Source organism: Heteronotia binoei, chromosome 1 (assembly GCF_032191835.1).
Source record: "Heteronotia binoei isolate CCM8104 ecotype False Entrance Well chromosome 1, APGP_CSIRO_Hbin_v1, whole genome shotgun sequence".
NCBI classification, from domain to species: Eukaryota; Metazoa; Chordata; class Lepidosauria; order Squamata; family Gekkonidae; genus Heteronotia; species Heteronotia binoei.
Window position 1 is genome coordinate 259,188,786 of NC_083223.1, and position 21,024 is coordinate 259,209,809.

The 21,024-nt window shown below is 45.9% G+C and overlaps 2 protein-coding genes across 3 annotated transcripts; one reads left to right on the forward strand and one right to left on the reverse strand.

Moving 5' to 3' along the window:
* The first annotated feature begins 518 nt into the window (after positions 1 to 518).
* On the forward strand, positions 519 to 12,492 carry BAD (BCL2 associated agonist of cell death). 2 transcript variants are annotated; one of them, XM_060254523.1, is made up of 4 exons: positions 519 to 706; positions 1,426 to 1,651; positions 5,160 to 5,332; positions 12,030 to 12,492. In XM_060254523.1, the coding sequence occupies exons 2-4, from the start codon at positions 1,498 to 1,500 to the stop codon at positions 12,150 to 12,152; spliced, it is 450 nt and encodes a 149-aa protein (XP_060110506.1). In that variant the 5' UTR covers positions 519 to 706; positions 1,426 to 1,497; the 3' UTR covers positions 12,153 to 12,492. The 2 variants fall into 2 exon arrangements, with proteins under 2 accessions (XP_060110506.1, XP_060110515.1); XM_060254532.1 differs by having other exon boundaries at positions 5,163 to 5,332.
* LOC132582792 (glyoxal reductase-like) lies at positions 11,822 to 19,717 on the reverse strand. Its single transcript, XM_060254512.1, has 2 exons — positions 19,508 to 19,717; positions 11,822 to 13,574 (listed from the first exon to the last, which is right to left on the reverse strand). The coding sequence occupies exons 1-2, from the start codon at positions 19,546 to 19,548 to the stop codon at positions 12,710 to 12,712; spliced, it is 906 nt and encodes a 301-aa protein (XP_060110495.1). The 5' UTR covers positions 19,549 to 19,717; the 3' UTR covers positions 11,822 to 12,709.
* Positions 19,718 to 21,024: the final 1,307 nt, after the last annotated feature.

Below are 21,024 nucleotides of genomic sequence, written 5' to 3' on the forward strand. Positions count from 1 at the left end.
TGACAGATTCTAGCACAATAGCCGCATATGCAGTCCAGTGGCACCTTTAAGACACTTTTTCAGATAAAATGAAATGGAAACTACCAGTCGATACAGAGTGAAATATCCACTCATTTATTTACTTACATTTTATTTATACTTTAAATGTATGCTCTGCTTTTCCAACAGAGATCAAATCGGTTCACAACAGAGAGAAAAGATGAACAACGCAATCCTAACGCATCCGTCAAAAAGCATTGCTTTAAACGGATTTAAACCATGTTCAAGATTGCATATGCCCCCTTGTACATCTACAATCCTAATGCCTCCTTCTAAAAACATTGCTTTAAACGGATTTAAACCCTATTCAAGATTGCACATGCAACTGTACATTTACAACCTTAGCAAAGCTGTGGGAAAGCAAAGCAAGAAACTGGAAGGGGGGGTGGGGGAATTATGCCGCAGGAAGGCACAATTTCGTTAATCTCTCCCTTCCTTTCGCTGTCACTGAAAAGGGAGAGGGAGGAAAGCGATAAACCCTGGAAGCGATGGGAGGAGCCGAGGCCACTAGGAGGCGGAGCAATCCCCCTCTCCCGTGACGTCAGCGACCTAGATTGGGCACGGAATGTGGCAGTTCTCCATTGCCCCGGCGACTGTGGCTGGGTCCTTGCTGATGTAAACAGTAAGGGTGGAGGAGAGAGAGAGAGAGGAAGAGACCCCAATTTAGGTAAGGCGAGATGGAGGTGAATGGGTTGCCAATGAAGGCGGAAGGGGGAGAGTCCAGGATTTTGGGAGAGGAGAGATTTAATTTCCAAATCTGGAGAGAAAAGGTGGAGGATAAGACGACTCCGGAGTGGGAGAGCAAAGCAGGAAGAGGCTGGGAATTTGGGAAAAAGAGTCGTGGAGGGAGTGAAGAGGGGAGATCTAGACTTGGGGATATAAGAGCTCATGTTTCAGGAAGGGTTGGAAAAGTAAAGGACGGAGTGGTGATTGGGAAGAGAGCATTAAGGGAAAATGTGAGAGCATTTGGAGCAGAAGGCTTTTCAAAAGAGGGAGGGCACACCAGTATGGGAGACTGCTAAGGAAGCAGAGAAGTCACCGTGGCTTCCAGGCAAAAGGCCTGGCTTATTCATAACCAAGAATTACTGTTAATAATACTTAGTGAGTATGTGGCACTTTCAAGCCTGCCTAGAATTCGCCATTGTTAATTATCTTGGTCATCCTGACAACAACCCTGTAAAGTAGGCCATAAATTGCTATCAGCCTGCAAGTCATGGGTGTTATGGAAGTGCCTTGCCTAAAGCTACTGAGTTTGCAGCTGAGGTGAGATCTGAATTGGGGACTTCTTGGTTCTCAGCCCAGCCCCTCCCTCCTCTCTTTCTTGAGGGGGGGGGGGACACCTCGCTTGTTTTGATGCCTGATCTTTCTCCTCCCTCTCCTCCTCAGCTGGGCCAGCAACCCTACAGACCCCTGGATAGTGGGAAGCCGGGTATTGGGGGCCATGCCAGCCCCCCGACAATGTTCCACATTCCTGAGTGCCAGGATGAGGACTCTTTTCCAGCAGAGGAGAAGGAACTGCCAGACCACAAGCTGAACTGGGGGAGACTTTCGGAAGAGGGCAAGGAGCCGGACAGTTCAGTGCACACTGAGACCACTTCCGCCGGGCCCCAAGGTTTGCAACCAGAAAAAATATCCCTTTCCTTGTGCCCCTTATGGAGTGCCCTGGGCAAAACTCTCTTGTGGCCTCTGTAGATTCTTACTCTCTTTCATTTACTTCTGTTGCTTTGCGCAAATGTATGGCATCACTGTGGACTCCTCATTCATATTCTGTGTGTGTGTCTTGTTATTTCACATTTTTTGCTCAGGAATTCTCTGTTGCTAGGAAATGTAATTGCAAAAGATCTTGAACTTGAGAGCTGGTTTGGTGTAGTGCTTAAGTGCATGGACTGTTATCTGGGAGAACCGGGTTTGATTCCCCACTCCTCCACTTGCAGCTGCTGGAATGGCCTTGGGTCAGCCATAGCTCTGGCAGAGGTTGTCCTTGAAAGGCAGCTTCTGGGAGGGCTCTCTCAGCCCCACCTACCTCACAGGGTGTCTTTTGTGGGGGGGGGGGGGAGGTAAAAGAGATTGTAAGCCACTCTGAGATTCAGAGTATAGGGTGGGGTATAAATCCAATTTAAAATATATATATTATAATAACTAAGTGCTGGCAAGTCATAACAAATTTATTGGGACCCCTCATGGGTTTCCAAGGCAAGAGGTGAGCCACTGCCTTCCTCTGCACAGCTACCCTGGCCTTCCCTGCTGATCTCCCATCCATATATTTACACTGGCCAGCCGTGATTAGCTTTCCATGCTTTGACAAGCTCAGACTAGTCAGGCTGCTTAGAGACACTGAGACTCACTCTCTTTTGTTCATTTCCTCCTAATCTGCCTCCAAGTTCAGAGCACTGTATGTGGTTCTCCCTTCCTTGCAAGGACCTTCTGAGATAGGTTAAGTTAAAAGGGAACAAGTGGCACAAGATCTCTCAGGTAGCCTATTGGCAGAGTGAGCATTTGAACCCAGATCTCCCAGATCCCAGTCTTAATAATCTAACGGATGCCCCACACTGATTCTTTGTATTGCACAGTTAAATCACAACAGGGACAGGCTATGGCTCAGTGGTAATCTGCTCGGCAGGCAGAAGGTCCCAGGTTCAATCCCTGGCATTTCCAGTTGAAAGGAGCAGGCAGGCAGGTGACATGAAAAAAATCTTCCTGAGACCCTGGAAAGCTGCTGCCAGTCTGAGTAGATAATACTGACTTCGATGGACTAACGCAGGGGTGGCCAAACTGTGGCTCAGGAGCTACTTGTGGTTCTTTCACACATATTGTGTGGCTCTTGAAACCCCCACTACTCTGTCGGCTGGCTTGGAGAAGGCACTTGTTCCTTTAAATCACTTCTCCAAGCCAACTGGAGGCTTGGAGAAGGCATTTAAAGTTGCTTTCTTTTCACCTCTTCCTCTCCCATCAATTTGCCTGCCTGCCTTCGTCCTTCCTTCCTGGCTTGTGGCTCTCAAACATCTGACGTTTATTCTACGTGGATTTTAAATTAAGCAAGTTTGGCCATCCCTGGACTAATGGACTGATTCAGTATAAGGCAGGTTCGTGTTTTCAGGAAGTTCCAGTCCAAATTAGGATCTATATGCCTATATCTATCTATAACTATACTTAAATATCACAGTAAACTCTCACAATCAAACATGAGATAACAACCGAAGTCCAAATTCATTCAGTCTCATGTAAGCATGTCAATTTCTGACTTCAGTAGCTTATCAAGAGTGGGTAAAGTTACTGAAGTGGAAATAAGCTACTGAAGTCGGAAATTGACATGCTTACATGAGACTGAATGAATTTGGACTTTGGTTGTTATCTTATGTTTGATTGTGAGAGTTTACTGTAACACACACACACACATATATGTATAATTGTATATGAATCCTAATTTGGACGGTTTCACTTTTAAAAGTTTTTTGGAATTCGGTAAATAGTAGCTATTTCTTGTGTATGATACTTCATTAATTTTCCAGTTTTTTGGGTTGTTCTTCCCACCTGGAGGCTGGCTACCCTAAGACTGGGTCACCCAGCAAGCTTGCATGGTAGTGGTAAGTCCAGGAAGAATCCAACCCTGGACTTTCTGACCTGTGAAAATACTGAATGTGAAAGATGTTGGTCTAGATTGTTTTGTGTGAACAAAATGTGTCATGGAAATATAATTAGTAGTCTTTTAGTCTGGTCCTTTTGATACCACAGCTACTGGGATGGGGCTACTGGCCAGCCGATTCTGTAACTCAGGGGTCTCCAACATGGTGCCTATGGATGCCATGGCACCTGTTGACATGTTTTCTGGCACCCAAGAAGTGTTTTTAGAAAGTGGGTGGGGCTAGGTTGAGGTTTTGCTCAGCAAGGGTTTGATTGGCTATTGGAGATTTGATTGACTGTGCAGATTTTTAAAAATGTTACTTTGGCAGCAGCTACTGCTACAGCACAAAAATCTTCACTGTGTGACTGAAGTAAAGCTGTGGCAACCATTTTGTGGCTGGCTTTGCCTCCTGAGGCGGCCATTTTGTGGCTGCTGCACCCACTACGCAGTGTTAGAATTCCAAAGGTGCCCACAAGCTTTAAAAAGTTGGGGACCCTGCTCTAGTTAAAGGGAACACCCCACTGATTGGCTGGGTTTTCCGTGGAAAAACTTGTGACCCTTGCATTTTCATGGCAGTCTTGAATATTTCATTCCTTTACATAAATAGGCCAGCAAGAATCACTTCCCCAGGAGGAAGCTTTCAGAAATGAGTTTTTTACGAATGAACGAGCACACACACACACGCGTACAAATTCAGTTCTTCTTCCAAGCCGCTCAGAGTACTTGCATCCCCCTTCCCCCACATTGTATCTCCACAGCAATTCTGTGGGAGCCAACAATGCCTGATATAACCAGCCAGCTTTGTGGCTGAGGGGGGAATGGATTCAAAACCCAAATTAGCCACCTCTGTAGCCAGAAGCTTATCTACGTTTTCCCCCAGTGAGGACCTGAGGACCCAAAGCAGCTTACCACATTCCTCCCTCCTCCATTCTGTTTGTCACAGCAGGTCTGTGAGGTAGGTTACGTTGAAAGAAAGGGCCTCGCTGAGGTCATCCAGCAAGCTTCCATGGTACAGGAGGATTTCAACCTGGGTCTTTCAGATCTTGCCAGACACCAGTAATTGCTACACCAGAGATTTCTATCCTTTTGGCGCCTACGGGCACATTTGGAATTCTGACATAGCATGGTAGGCACTGCTACAAAATGGCTGCCACAGGAGGTGGAGCCAGCCACAAAATGGTTGCCACAGTTTAACTTCCATAACAGTGTAGATACCTGTGCTGTGGCAACAGCTGCTGCCAAAGCACAGCCAATCAGAAGCCATGCTGGGCAAAAGCCTTACCTGGCCCCACTCCCAAAAATCCCTCAGGAACCAGAAAAGATGTCAGTAGGCAGCACTGTGGGCATCATGTTGGAGATTCCTGCACTACCCAGTTCTATCCAGTACGCCACTCTGTGCCAGAAATGACTAGCATGGGTCTGTGTTCATAACTTGGGTGGATTTATCTGAGTTTGGGATAACCTCACATGGTTGCATTTCTCCTTTCACCTCACGTAGCAGAGCTGCGGCGCCGCATTGGTTCAGACCCGCCCTTGCCAGAGTCAGAGCCACCAGATGAGGTGGGCACTTTCCGGGGGCGTTCACGCTCTGCCCCTCCCATCCTGTGGGCTGCCCAGCGATACGGACGGGAACTGCGGAGGATGAGTGATGAGTTCCACGGGGCACTGCAGGTGAGTCTGGCGAGTCCCACAGGCTCATATTCCCTGGAGAAAGGATGCATGTGTAGTTTGTGGTGTACATTTCAGAGGGGATGGCAGCTGAGGGGAGAAAAACACTGAAACAGTTCAGTTGCACATATACTCCATTAAATAATAGTGATTTTGTTGGGGTTTTATTCAGTTTTTATCTTTCTTTTCTCTTCCATGGGGACCGAAAGCGACTTACATGGTTCTCTTCTCCATTTTCTCCTCATAACTCTTATGAGGTTGGGTAGGCTGCGTGTGTGTGGTGAGCTTCCATGGCAGAATAAGGATTTGAATTTGGATCTCTGAGATCCAACCACTACACCACATTGTCTAATGAATTTGTCAGTGGTGTGGATCATCTTCTGCCAATAATAGCCAGTGACAGTGTTGTATTGACGTTTTTGCTGTTCCATCAGTTATGAACCACCATAAAGGCCTGGTTAAGTAGAAATTCTTGTTGGGAAAGTGACTCACTGGCCTACAACCACTGCTATGGCTGTGATTAAAAAAACTAAACAAATCATGTCTCTCTCTCTCTCTCTCTCTCTCTCCACACATTTGGAAGAGCTGTTCTGATCTGTGTATTTCACATGTACTGTGAATCCAGTTTCACAACCTGGAATAAAACTGAGTAAAATTAAGCTTTCCCACAGCAGTAAACAATATGTTTCACAACCCACATTAAGAGCTTTTGTAAGCTGCCCAGCTCAGACGGTCAATTAGATGCCTTGGTGGCCATTGTAAGGGCAGAAAGGCAGGATATACATTTTGTAAACAAAGAAATATTTTCTATTTGAGACACTTTTCAATTTCTCCCCAAAGAGTATACAGAGTTAAGAGAAATCAAATGCCCAAACAGTATAATAAATCTACAGTTAACAACCAGAACAACATATCCAAGAACATCTTTGTTCAACTGCCCTGAGACACTACAAAAGGGAAAGGTCTCACCTTCAGAAAAACAACAAAGCCATACAAATCTCCCACGAGAGAGGGCTACAAAACTCTGAAGCTGCAACAGAAAAGGTCTTGCTTCTCACAGAGGACAGCTTATTACATTTTTATCCTGCCATTCCTCAAAGAAATTCAGCGCAGAGTACAAGGCTTTCCTTTCCTCTGGTTTTTTAATTCTTCACAACGATCCTGTGGAGTAGTTTAGGCTGACAGAGTGCGACTGGGCTAGAGATAACCTCCGCCAAAGGTAAAATATTCAACCAGATCTCATTAGTAGATCTTAAAGCATTGCAGGGGAAGAGAGATACAGAAGAAATGATACCTATGCAGGTCAGGATCCAGACTGCTCCAGAGTCTTTATAGGTTAAAACCAACACATTTTATTCAGCACAGAAACAAATTAGCAAGGCAAGACAAACGTCTTTTTAAAAAGGTGATAGCTTAGTTTAAGCAAGATTCTGTCAGAGAAGACAAACTTGACCTGTGTGACCTTGCGTGTAATTAATGTTTTTAGGTGATGTTCTGAATCATTTGTTGAAAACATTTGGACTTTTCCTGTTTCCAAAGACTCAAGACAGGTTACAATAAAGATAAAAGAACGCTCAATTAGAACGCCAAAGTTCAGAGATGTGGGCTTTCTGGGAAAATATGATCTGGAAAAACTAAATCAAATAGTTATTTGATTTAGCATAGTTATCTTGAACGTTTAGTAAGTCAGCTACAAATCCATAAGATATACAGAAACACTGTTGCACAATTTGGATAGCTCACAAAAAGAAGAAATTGAATTTATATTCCACCCTATACTCTGAATCTCACAGTGGTCACAATCTCCTTTACCACCACCCCCAACAGACACCCTGTGAGGTAGGTGGGGCTGAGAGAGCTCTTACAGCAGCTGCCGTTTCAAGGACGACTCCTACAAGAGCTATGGCTGACCCAAGGTCATTCCAACAGCTGTAAGCAGAGGAGTGGGGAATCAAACATGGTTCTCCCAAATAAGAGTCCACACACTTAGCCGCTACACCAAACATGGCTAGGCAGCCCTGCCAGAAACACCTTCAAGTAATATCAAAGCAAATGGTTTGCTACAGCCTTCCAAATATGATACTTTATTATCCATCACAGAACATCACCTAAAAACATTAATTACAACCTTGAAACAGCCAAACTTGCCTAATATAGTTTAAGCATACCAGGTCAAAAAAATTATACGCTGCTTTCATCGATTTGAAGGGTGCTTTTGATTCAATAGATAGAGCCCAACTATGGATCAAGCTAGGTTACCTGGGAATGGACCCTCGTCTGCTGTTTCTCTTGAGGAAACTTCATTCTAATACCTTTTGCCAAGTGAAATTTTCTTCTAGTGGTGACTTGACTAGTAAAATCCCAGTGTTAAAGGGGGTTAAACAAGGTTGCGTGCTGGTCCCGCATCTTTTTAATTTATTTTTAACTGACCTGGCACAATTTTTGAACCCTATTAACGGTCATCCGCCTAAACTTGCAGGCCGAGCGGTCCTCTTATTACTTTATGCCGATGACACTACCATCCTCTCTTGTACAAGAGTGGGCCTGCAAAGGTATTTGAATGCCTTTTATGACTACTGTAATTGTAATTCACTTTCTATCAATTATGCCAAATCTAAAGTAGTTGTCTTTTCAAATTGCTGGCGCCCACAGAGATGGGTTATTGGCAACTCAACAGTTGAGCAAACAAAAAATTTTAAATACTTGGGGATCACTTTTAATCACAAGTTAAGCTGGGTTTCACATCGTAACAACGCCGTCAACTTGGCTAAATGTTCAGCTGCTCAAATTAAACAGTTTTTCTTTGCAAGGGACAACCAGTTAGTTCCAGCAGCTATTAAAGTGTTCAAAGCCAAAACGCTTGCCCAAATTCTCTATGGTATCCCTATATGGATCTCAGCTTTTACCAGGAAAGTGGAGGGCATTCAAGCCTCATTCTTTAGACAAATTCTTGGTTTGCCAAAATGTGTGTCCTACTTTGCTCTCTGCTCTGAAGTGGGTCAGTCTTTGGTGGAGACAAAAGCCTGGATTGCAGTGTTTAAATTCTGGCTCAAAATTCACTTTAGAACAGATCCTAGCCTTCTTGATTGTATGAAAAGAGACCCATATATTTCATCCTGGACAGCAGTGCTTCTGTCCAAACTCAATCAATTGGGGTTAGAGGTAGATGATTTTTCTACCTCTGATGAGTCATATATCTTCAGATGTATTAAATTGAGACTGTGGGAATCGGAGGAAACGAAATTACGACCAACTGACTTTTATATTTGCTCTCCAGCTTCCTTAGGTCTCTATGCTTTCTGTGGCAAAATGCCCAATTATCTATCAGACTTAACCACTCCAAGTCATCGCAGGGTATTTATGTTGGCTAGACTAAATGCGTTTCCCTCCAAAGTTTTACAAGGGAGATATCAGAGAGTCCCTTTAGCCGACAGACTTTGCTCCTGTGGAGCGAATACTCCTGACTCAATCCAGCATATATTGCTTGATTGTTCTTTTTAGCATAACTTCCGTAAAGATTTATTTGGCAAGCTTTCTTTTCCCCCAGATTTGTCTATTCTGCCACCCTGTTATTATTTATTGAGTGATACTGAGGGGGTGGTTAGTGAGGCTGTGGCAAAATTTCTGGCTGACATCCTTAAATTTAATTCTGACCATGTTTGAATGCATCTATAAGCTCGGTTTCATTTTGATTTTATCTCCAATGTTTAAATTTTTATATTCTGTGTATTTTTATCTGAATCTATTATGCCATTAAAGGTTTGGTATGGTAGTTTAAGCAGAGGCCCTGCTTTTAAGAAATAGGAAACTGGAAAAAATCAAGTATTTGTAGAAATTGTTCCGCCCCACATCCCTGCCAGAAACACCTCCAAGCAATATCAAAGCAAACGGTCCACTACAGCCTTCCAAATCTGATATTTTATTATCCATCACAGAATGTCCTCTGAAATTGGACTGGTTTGCATGCCCTGCATAAGACAGAAAGCTAAGGTGCCCTCCGCGCTTCTTCGGCAAACTATTCCACAGCCCAAGTCCTGCCACTGAGAATGTCCTTGTGAAGGTAGAAAGTGAGCAAACTGATTTAACAGGCAGAAGAGCAAAAGGGTGGAATTCACTGCCACAGGAGGTGGTGGCGGTCACAAGCATAGCCACCTTCAAGAGGGGTTTAAATAAAAATATGGAGCAGAGGTCCATCAGTGGCTATTAGCCACAGTGTGTGTGTGTGTGTGTGTGTGTATAAATTGCCACTGTGTGACACAGAGTGTTGGACTGGATGGGCCATTGGCCTGATCTAACATGGCTTCTCTTATGTTAAAAGGAACAGATAACAGATGGGAGAATATTGGGAGATGTTGTTTGATAGGCATGGTTGGGGTGCGTCGTCTGGCTGTGAAAGGCTTCAAAAGAAAAAAACAAAAAACACCTTGAATTAAGCCCTAGCACCAAATAGGTAACCCATACAAATGTTGAAGCACAGATGTTACATGTTCTGAGAACCTAACCCCAGAGAAAAGCTTGTGTGCCATGTGCCTTTCTTGACCATTCCAGAAAGGGAATTGTGTTAGTCTGCTGTTAACAAAATACAACAGAACTCCAGAGGCACCTGGAAAACTCAGAACATTTATTTCAGCCTGGACTTTCGTGGGTCAGAGCTCGCTTCATCAGATGCACTTAAAGAAGTGAGCTCTGACTCGTGAAAGTTCATGCTGGAACAAACGTTCACATACTTTAAAGTGCCACTGGTCTTCTGTTTTATCTCAACAACATTTTGTACCATTTGACGCTTCCGAGTCTTCTTCAAGAGCTGCCCCATGGAGAGTGAGCTGCTGTAGTCCAATATGGAGGTTACCGTGGCATATGACGGCATGGCTAGGCAGCTGAGTATAGATAGGTCATTGACTTATGAACAAGATGTAATTGAAAGAAGACACTCTTAGCAACAGTGCTAGTTTGTTTGTCAACAAAGCTGTTTCCAAGAGCCCCTTCATGCTCTTAACTTGCTTTGGCAGCCACACTCAGGTAGGTTCTCTAGAGAGGCAGGTTCTCTAAGGGAAAACTGAACCCCTTCTAAGGCTGGTAAATCAACCGTAGTTAAAGTACTTTTGCCTTCCTACCCAGCATCCCATGTCCTGTCTAGATCCAAATTCTGCTTGTTCATCCTAAGTCACCTGCCACTGGCTGAGGACAATTAAAGATGCTGGAGGGGCTTAGATAAAGAAATAGAGAACTGGATGGCCCCTGGATCTGTTACAACCAGAGGTTTTTTTGTAGCAGGAACTCCTTTGCATTAGGCTACCCACCCCTGCTGTAGCCAATCCTCCAAGAGCTTACAGGGCTTAGTACAGGACCTGCTGTGAGCTCTTGGGAGGACTGGCTACATTGGGGGTGTGGCCTAATATGCAAATGCATTCCTGCTACAAAAAAAGCCCTGGTTACAACCTCTCAGCCTAACCTACCTCATGAGATTGTTGTGGGGGCAAAGTGGAAGAGGGGAGAACAATGTGAAAACTTGCTTTGGCTCCCTGATCAGGAAAAGTGGGATACACAGAATGCAAATTTCAGTCTGGCTGCAATTAGGAATCAGCATTTTGCCGTACTTTAAGTTTCTACATTATCCTCCAACACTGCATTACAGTAATCTAGCCTAGTTATTTTTGTGTGCCAAGGAGGGGTGTCAGACATCAACTGTGCCTCTTTCATCATCCATCGGGGAGACTGAGGTTTTGGGTTTTTTGTTTAAAGAGGTGTGCATCTCTCACCTTAACAAAAAGAGAATTCCAACTCATTTTTAAAAGACCACTGCAAAACTGTGACAGAAGGGGAAGTTGATGATGGCTCAGGTGTTAGCCAACAGGTGACCGCGCCAGTTTTTCACATGCTGACTTGACCATACCAAAGGCTTGCAAACCACTTCTGTCAGAGTTTGCCCCGAGACAATTCCTACTTCGGTGATGCCTATAAACCCCACCACTTTTTTAAAAAAATATTAATTCTGCCTTCAGCCTTAAAAATATATTGAAAAAAGAGAGATCCAAGTGGGCAGCCGTGTTGGTCTGAAGCAGTAAAACAAAGCAGGAGTCAAGTATCACCTTTAAGACCAACAAAGTTTTATTCAGAACGTAAGCTTTCGTGTGCTAAAAGCACACTTCTTCAGATGAGGGGTACCTGATCCCCTCGTCTGAAGAAGTGTGCACACGAAAGTTTACGTTCTGAATAAAACTTTGTTGGTCTTAAAGGCGCTACTTGACTCCTGCTTTGAAAAAAGAGAATTCTCCTTCAAGAGGTACCAGTTCAGCCACACACCCTGCGAACAGAAGGTGCAAGGAAGCAAAATAACAAAACAAATACAGTCCCCAGCTTAGCATATAATAGTGTTTGTTTGTGAGGGAACAATGTTGGAGTTCAGTGGCACCCCTAAGACCAACCAAGTTTTATCCCCAGTGTGAGCTTTCATGTGCCAAGCACACTTCCTCAGACAGCATGAAATGGAAACAGAATCTTACGTATCTTTTATATCTTACATATAGTGGGTGGGTAGCAAATTAGTATACAGAATAACAATGTTTTTAACCGTTTAAAAGGATAATATGCTTAATTATACGGCTGTCATTAGGTTTCTTAACTGTAAAGAGTAATAAATGGAGAGTCTGTTGTTGTGAGGGAGACACCACTTTTCTCTCATAGCTCGTTTCTCTTGTAGAAGCTGCCACGGCCCAAGAGCGCAGGGACTGCCTCACAGATGTTCCGAACATCAGGCTGGAAGGAGACCCTGCATTCCTGGTGGCGCCGAAGTTCCCCTGGACTTCCCAGAAGTCCTCCCTGACCAAGATTTGCTGCTGTTTTCATGAACAAAAGAGGGGTGGGCAATAAGTTGGATCAATGTAGCATGTTTTCTTATCCCAAAGTACCCAGGAAGGGTGGGGACCATTCCACAGCACCTCCCCACCCATTCCCCTGGGGGGGGGGGGTTCCTCTTTGCCTCACATTATAGTATGACGTGTAACCATTTTACCGCCTGCCCCTTTTACAAGGAATCACAAGCATCCTCTCAACCCCCACTCCAAGTATTCCCCTCCCCCAAAAATGCAAAAAAACACTGTAGAGAAGAAACCCAGAATTGTTTTTTTTAAATATGAATAAATTTGTAAAAGCCTTTATTAAAATGCTGTTATTTCTGGTGTATGGTATGTTGACACCCATCGCTCAAGGAATTATAAATCCTTCCCCAGGAGCAATTTCCACTGAAGGCTGGCAACAAACTCACTACCAGCTCTGGGCTCCCAAAAGAAAAGATTTGAAAATTTTATATTCAAGGGGTCTTGAAAGACTTTGAATTCACATTCACAGCCTCCCTCTCCCTTCCCCCTCAACCCTGATCTCTTAGACCACCCCACTGGGATCCCAACAGTAGTGTTTCCCACAATCCAGTGCTCTCAATTCCTCCATCTCAGTTTGGGTCAAGTTCCAGTTCCAGAGCTGGCTGTTCTCAGCCACACGGGTTGGGGATGCCGACTTGGGGATGACGCTCACGCCCTGCTGCACAGCCCAACGAAGCAAGACCTGAGCAGGGGTACGCCCTTGCCGTTCGGCGACCTTCACTACCTCCGGACACCTCACGAGCTGGCCGGTGCCCAGTGAAGAATAAGCCTGTACGTGGATACCCTTCTGGCGACAGAAATCCAGCAGCTCCGACTGGGCCAGTTCCGGGTGGAGCTCCACTTGAAGAACAGCCGGGGGCACGCGGCAACTTGCAAGCAGCTCCTGGAGGTGCCTGACGGTGTAATTGGAGACCCCAATGGCCCGGAGCTTTCCAGATTCATGGAGTCTCTCCAGAGCCCGCCAACTCTGTTGTCGACGTTCTCTGTTACCTTTATCTTCTTGAGGGCGGCCTTGCGTGCCTGGCCAATGGATGAGATAGAGGTCCAGGTAATCGCAGCCCAGTCCCTGCAAGCTATGGAGGCAGGCCGCCTCGGCGGGTCCCTCTCCATGGTCTCTTGGACTCAGCTTGCTGGTCAGGAAGATATCCTTCCGGCTGAGACCGTAGTGTGGCAGGAGTTCACGTAGCGCATTCCCTATGGCTGCCTCATTGCCGTAGACGGCAGCCGTGTCCACCAAACGGTAGCCGTTCTCCAAAGCAGCATTTAGGCTGAGGCGCACTGTCTCCTTGTCTTGCAGACGGAACGTGCCCAGCCCCAGGAGTGGCATGGGTGCTCCAGTATTCAACCATATTGTATGTTCTGGTGGCCTAGAAGGAACACAATTAGGTGGATTAGATTTCCTGCCCCTCTCTGGGAATGTCGTGCTCAGCAGGGTAAATATTTTGCCATTTCATTCAATGACAGCAGCTTTGACTCTCAAAGGCTGGTACCACGAAACCTGTGTTGGTCTCTTAAGGTGCGACTAGACTTGAATCGAACTGAGAAGCTGAAACGGAGGCCTCAGGCCCATCAGTCTCCTTTGCAATGAACACCTCTGAATTCGTTCCCAACTTTTACTTAGAACAGCTTAAAAGACAAGAATATGTATACAATTATATGAACATATGAAGCTGCCTTATATTGAATCAGACCCTCGGTCCATCAAAGTCAGTATTGGCTACTCAGACTGACAGTGGCTCTCCAGGGTCTCAAGCTGAGGTTTTCCATGCCTATTTGCCTGGACCCTTTTTAGTTGGAGATGCCGGGGATTGAACCTGGGAGCTTCTGCTTACCAAGCAGATGCTCTACCACTGAGCCACCATCCCTCCCCTGAAAACAGATTTACTCACACCAAGCCTACTCACCCCAAGCTCAAATGTTTAAAATAATTTGGTCACTGAGATCCCTCACAACTAGAAGCTCAAACAGAGGAAATAATTTGGCTATTAGTTCTGAGGCGTTCATGAGCTTTTTCACGGATAAAGTCTTGTTGCTCCGCAATGACCTACCTGCCAATTTCGATACAGTGAATGAAATGGAGGCCCCTTGGCCGTCTTTGGGTTCAGTATGTGACTCTTTCAACTTGCTCTCTTCTGCCGATGTTGACAGGGTCCTGGGAGATGTTAGACCTACCACTTGCTTACTAGACCCATGTCCCTCGTGGCTGGTTACAGCTGGTGATGTGAGGACCCAGGGCCATGAAGGAAATTATCAACCTGTCCCTAGGATGTTTCCAGAGGGCCTAAAGGAAGCAGTGGTTATACCACTCTTAAAGAAGCCATCGTTAGATCCTGTGGATCTGGCCAGTTACTGCTCAGTATCAAATCTATCATTTCTGGGAAAGGTAATTGAGAGAGCAGTAGCTGAGCAGCTCCAGGGCTTCCAGGAGGACACATCGGTGCCAGATCCATTCCAGTTGGGTTTCCACCCTGGTCACAGGACTGAGATTGTTCTGGTTGCTCTAATCAGATGTCCTCCGAATGCGGCTGGATCAAGGCGGGTTGGCACTGCTGTTATTATTGGATCTCACAGCAGCGTTTGATACAGCCAACTATGATCTGTTGACTCACTGCCTTGATGACATGGGAATACGTGGCTTAGCCTTAAAATGGCTCTCCTCTTTCTCCACGGATGAGGACAAAGGGTGGCGCAAGGAGAGGATGTGTCCTCATGACACCCCCTGGTTTGTTGGGTTCCTCAAGGGGCACTCCTCTCCCCTTGCCCAGCTGGTATGGAGTTTTGGGCTAGGGTGTCATCACTATGCAGATGACACTCTGCTGTATTTGCTGTTTGGTGACGGATCAACCTCAATCCCGTCATCCTTGGCTGTGGGTTTGGAGGCCGTGGTGGGCTCACTGAAGCAGAGTAGATTGAAACTGAACCACTCAAAGATGGAGGTTCTGTGGCTGGGGGGACCAGGGTTGGAGCTGGAGTGTGGGTTTCCTGCTCTTGATGGGGCACCCTCAACACCGGCACCAACAGTCAAGAGCTTGGGAGCGACCTTGGATGCCTCTCTTCCAGTGGAGGCCCAGGTCACACATATTGCTAAAACTGCATTCTTCCACCTACGCCAAGTCAGGCAACTAGCTCGCCTCCTGTGTCGTTCAGACCTAGCCACGGTAATCCATGCAGTGGTCACCTCCAGGCTAGATTACTGTAATTCACTCTACGCTGGCCTACACTTTTACCTGGAAACTAGGGTAGCCAATCCCCAGGTAGGGGCAGAGGATCCCCCTGTTTGGAGGTCCTTCCCCCACTTCAGGGTCATCAGAAAGCGAGGGGGGAGCGTAGTGTCTGCTGGACACGCCATTATTCCCTATGGAGACCGATTCCCATAGGGTAAAATGGAAAATTCATCCACGGCTATCTGGGGCTCTGCAGGAGCTGTGTTTTGGGATAGAGACATCCAGTGAGAGAGCCAGTTTGGTGTAGTGGTTAAGTGTGTGGACTCTTATCTGGGAGAACTGGGTTTGATTCCCCACTCCTCCACTTGCACCTGCTAGCATGGCCTTGAGTCAGCCATAGCTCTGGCAGAGGTTGTCCTTGAAAGGGCAGCTGCTGCAATAGCCCTCTGCAGACCCACCCACCTCACAGGGTGTCTGTTGTGGGGGAGGAAGGTAAAGGAGATTGTGAGCCGCTCTGAGACTCTTCGGAGTGGAGGGCGGGATATAAATCCAATATCTTCTTCTTCTTCTTCAGTGCCTCTCCCCAAAATACCCACCAAGTTTCAAAAGGATTAGACTAGGGGGTCCAATTCTATGAGACTCAAAAGAAGGTGCCCCAATCCTTCACTATTTCTAATGAATGGAAGGCATTTGAAACATGTGCAGTCCCCTTTAAATGTGATGGCCAGAACTCCTTTTGGAGTTCAATCATGCTTGTCACACCCTTGGTCCTGGCTCCACCCCCAATGCCTTCCGACTGCACCCCCAAAGTCCCCAGATATTTCTTGAATTTGACTTGGCAACCCTAATTAATCCTGTTATAAGATGACCAAGGAAAACCTGTATTCTAGCATCGCAAAAGAAAGGGTGAAAGAAGACCGTGAAACACAAGATTGCTGCAGAGATTTTCAGCAGAATGGGAGCTGTGGGCTCCGTGTTGAGAAATCACCACAGGGGCCAATTTTGGATTGGTAACACCATGAAAAGGGAGAATGAGCTTCATCTTTCTCCCTTACCCCTTTTTTGAGCCCAAAGAGCCACAGCCAGCAAAACTCACAGAACTGGGTGGGGTGAGCATTCACTGACATGATACATGATGATCCATGTTTCTACCAAAGTTTCTTTATAAAGTTGGGTGTCAAAAAATGGTGTTTTTGTGCCATAGTTTGTGGACCCTGCTGTGAAATGTGATTCGATGTTGCGTTTCAGAGGATCCAATGATAAGTTTGAATCTGTGAGAGAGCTGAACTTTAGATATCTGATTTCGTAACATGGTGGTGTGGAAATGATTGAGTAAATTTCCATGCCAGAAAAAGTGGCCAGCAATGTGATAGGCAAGTAGATGTTGAGTTTGTGGTGCTCACACACAAAGTTTCGAAAATTCATTCTTTGACATTCTGAGGATCCATGGTCCGTAACTCTGTTCTTGCTCCATGGGGTTGCCATGGACCCATAACTTCTGTGGTGCAGACTCTACCCATGGACATGATACATGGTTTGATGTTGATGTTCGGGTGACCCCGAGCAAAAACCATGGGGATCCATGTGGTTCCATGGTGCAGGACCATTTTTATCTACATGGTGTCACCCCAAAGCTGTGGATCCATGGTAATGGGATATAAGTTGTGGCCATTGACATGATATATTACTTGGGATGATATGAAGCAGGAACAGAAAAATCTATTAGGATCCATGGTGCAGAACCAGTTTTTGCTCCAAGGTGTCACCAAAAAGTTGTGGATCCATGGTTTTAGGATATAAGTTGTGGCTTTTGACATAATATATGACTCCAGGGGGAGCTTGGGGTGATCTGAAGCAAGAACAGAAAGATCAATTAAGATCCGTGGTATGAAACCAGGTTTTTGGTCCCTGGAACTGCCACGAAGCTGTGGATCCACGATTTCTGTGGTGCAAACTCTGCCCATGGACATGATATGTGACTGGATGGAGGGGTTGGGGGGATCCAAAGCAAAAATCATGTGGATCCATGAGGATCCGTGGTCCAAAACCAAGTTTTTGGTCCCTGGCGCTGCCACGAAGCAATGGATCCATGATTTCTGGGGTGCAAACTCTGCCCATGGACATATGTGACTGGATGGAGGGCTTGGGGGGAACCAAAGCAAAAATCATGTGGATCCATGAGGATCCATGGGCCAAAACCAAGTTTTGCTCCCTGGCGCTGCCATGAAGCCGTGGATCCATGATTTCTGGGGTGCAAACTCTGCCCATGGACATGATATGTGACTGGATGGAGGGGTTGGGGGGATCCAAAGCAAAAATCATGTGAATCCATGAGCATCCATGATCCAAAACCAGGTTTTTGGTCCCTGGCGCTGCCACGAAGCCGTGGATCCACGATTTCTGTGGTGCAAACTCTGCCCATGGACATGATATGTGACTGGATGGAGGGCTTGGGGGATCCAAAGCAAAAATCATGTGGATCCATGAGGATCTGTGGTCCAAAACCAAGTTTTTGGTCCCTGGCGCTTCCATGAAGCCATGGATCCGATTTCTGGGGTGCAAACTCTGCCCATGGACATGATATGTGACTGGATGGAGAGCTCGGGGGGATCCAAAGCAAAAATCATGTGGATCCATGAAGATCCGTGGTTCAAAACCAATTTTTTTGTTTCTGGCGCTGCCATGAAGCCGTGAATCCACGATTTCTGTGGTGCAAACTCTGCCCATGGACATGATATGTGACTGGATGGAGGGCTTGGGGGGATCCAAAGCAAACATAATGCGGATCCATGAGGATCCGTGGTCCAAAACCAAGTTTTTGGTCCCTGGTACTACCACGAAGCCGTGGATCCACAATTTCTGTCGTGCAAACTCTGCCCGTGGACATGATATAAGAATAGATGGTGAGGCTGGGGGGATCCGAAGCAAAAATCATGTGGATCCATGTGGATCCGTGGTCCAAAACCAAGTTTTTGGTCCCTGGTGCTGCCACGAAGCCATGGATCCACGATTTCTGTGGTTCAAACTCTGCCCATGGACATGATATAAGAATAGATGGTGAGGCTGCGGGGATCCAAAGCAAAAATCATGTGGATCCATGAGGATCCGTGATTTGGAAACATGTTTTTTTCAGTGCTGTGGCGCCACACATTCTTGGAGGCATGATTTTTCTTGTGCTGTCTATAGTCTAAGAGAGGATCTACAACATGATGTTGGTTTGATTTCATTTCACCATAAAAATCATATGAATTCATGAGGATCCGTGCTTTGGAACCCTGTTTTTGCACTGCTGAGGCGCCACGAATTCGTGGAGGCATGATTTTTGTAGTTCTGCCTATAGTCTAAGACAGGATCTACAGAATAATACTGGTTTTATTTCATTTCAATGTAAAAATCATATGAATTCATGAAGATCCGTGTAGATCTGACTTTTACCCAGACCCGTCCAAGGTGTCTTTGCAGAGACAAGTAGTGGCAAACCACCTCTGTTCATCTCTGGCCTTGAAAATAGGATCACCGCAAGTCAGCTGCAAGTTGACAGCACTTCACACACACACACACACACACAGAGTCTTTAAGGTGTGTAAGGCACCTATTTAATTTTGCTGCGACAGACTTAACACAGCTGGCATTCCAGAAGACTTACTAAGTAGGGGGTGAATCCTCACTGACCTTTGAGAGGCTTGCTTCTAAGCAACCATGTTTAGGACTGTGCCAAAAAAAATATGCAGAATTTTAAAAAGGTGGGGGCACGATAAGAGCAGGCTTTAAGCGAAGATCAACATAACGGATGCACCGTATGATTTACAAACTGAGCCCCATCACTGATCATAAAAATGGCTGCGATCACACATGCTAAATAATTCAGTTTCAATCCACTTTCAGTGCACTTCCCAACTGGATTTGGTGGGAACTGAAGTGGCAAAATCCAGTTTGAAAGCGGTTTGAAACCGCATTATTTAGCATACGGGATCGCAGCCAAAGTGAACAAAAACAGTATTTAAAAGCAAGGGGGAGGGGTGCTTGCAACCACAGGTAGTGCAAAGTGTTATGCAACGGGAGCCGCCAAATTACTCGACTCACCTCCCCCCGGTACAAAAACAAAATCCCCGTAAGGGAAACCAGAGACTCCTCACCAGGATCCAGGAAGTTCCCGCACCGCTGGCTGGTTCTGCATGGTGAGACTGTAATCTTGACTCAGTAGCAGAGAGATAGGCGTTCCCGGGCCAGGATGGACAACGCCTACTCGCCAATCAGCGCGCAACGCAAAGGGCAGGAGGCGTGGCCCAGAGGGGGAGACTAGAAAAGCGAAAGCAGATACATGGGCCCCGCCGCTGAGCGGGAAAGGAGATGAGTTTGTGTGCGCATGCGCTTCTGCTGACTTGGCCCTGGTCGTGTGCTGAGTCTGCGCAGTCGTGCGCTCAGTGCGGTGGAGATGTAAAAAAAAAGGGAAACGCGGCAGATAGAAGGGGGGGGGGGAGCTACTGCTTTTTTTGCGTGTAATAAAAATCCATGCAATATATATGTGTGTGTTCAAAAAATCCATGCAATATTATATTATATATATGTATTTGCGCGTGCGGGTTCACACAACCCCTATTTACAGGTAATTAAAAAGGGTAGCTACTCGATGGTGCACAGACGAGCACTGACTTTTGACATGTTTTCAACCCAACTGTAAAATTCTGCACTGGCAAAAAAAGGACTCTGTACATGTTCTGAGAATGTGTGCATAGTGGTGCCAGAGTGCAGAATGGCTGCCCTTCGTGGCTGAACTTTTCCAGTGCTTGGGAAGATTTTTTTTTTTTTAATTTCAAAGGTTTTGGATGCCTTTTTTTTCACTCCCAGTAATCTTCAAGATATTTAAATCAGTATGCACAAAGTACCTGCAAGCCTATATTATTTTCTTGCTCAAAATTGTACTGATGCTCCCTCATAACTTTTTAAAGGGCTAATGCCTTCCAAACCTCTAGGGCCCCATTAAAACAGCAGTACAGCGAAATTACTTTGGGAAGAATGGCTACAGAAGCTCTCCTGGCCTACTTGGTTTAGAAAAGAGATGACTAAGGGTGGGGAGGGGTGCCATGATAGAGGTTTATTTAATTATATGTGGGGTGGAGAGAGTGGGCAGAGAGAAATGCGGTACTTTTCCTTTTCCCAAAATACTAGAACTTTAGGGCATCTACTGACGCTGATGGGCTGCAGATTCAGGACAGACAAAAAGGAAATAATTCTTTACAAGGAGAACAGTTAAAATGCGACATTCACTGCCAGAGGATACCCACAGGCAGAGAAAGTTTTAAAAGGAAATTGGATAGATTCATGAAGGACAATTCTCTCAATGGCTACTGGCCATGGTGGCTGAGGGGAACCTCCACATTCGGAGGCAGTCAGCCTCTGAATCCCAGAACCAGGAGGCAACATCAGGGGAGGTGTTTGTACTCTGTTGTTGGCCCTCCATTTACATAAGAACATAAGAGAAGCCATGTTGGATCAGGCCAATGGCCCATCCAGTCCAACATTCTGTGTCACACAGTGGCCAAAAAACGCAGATGCCATCAGGAGGTCCATCAGTGGGGCCAGGACACCAGAAGCCCTCCTACTGTTGTTCCCCCCCACAAGCACCAAGAATACAGAGCATCACTGCCCCAGA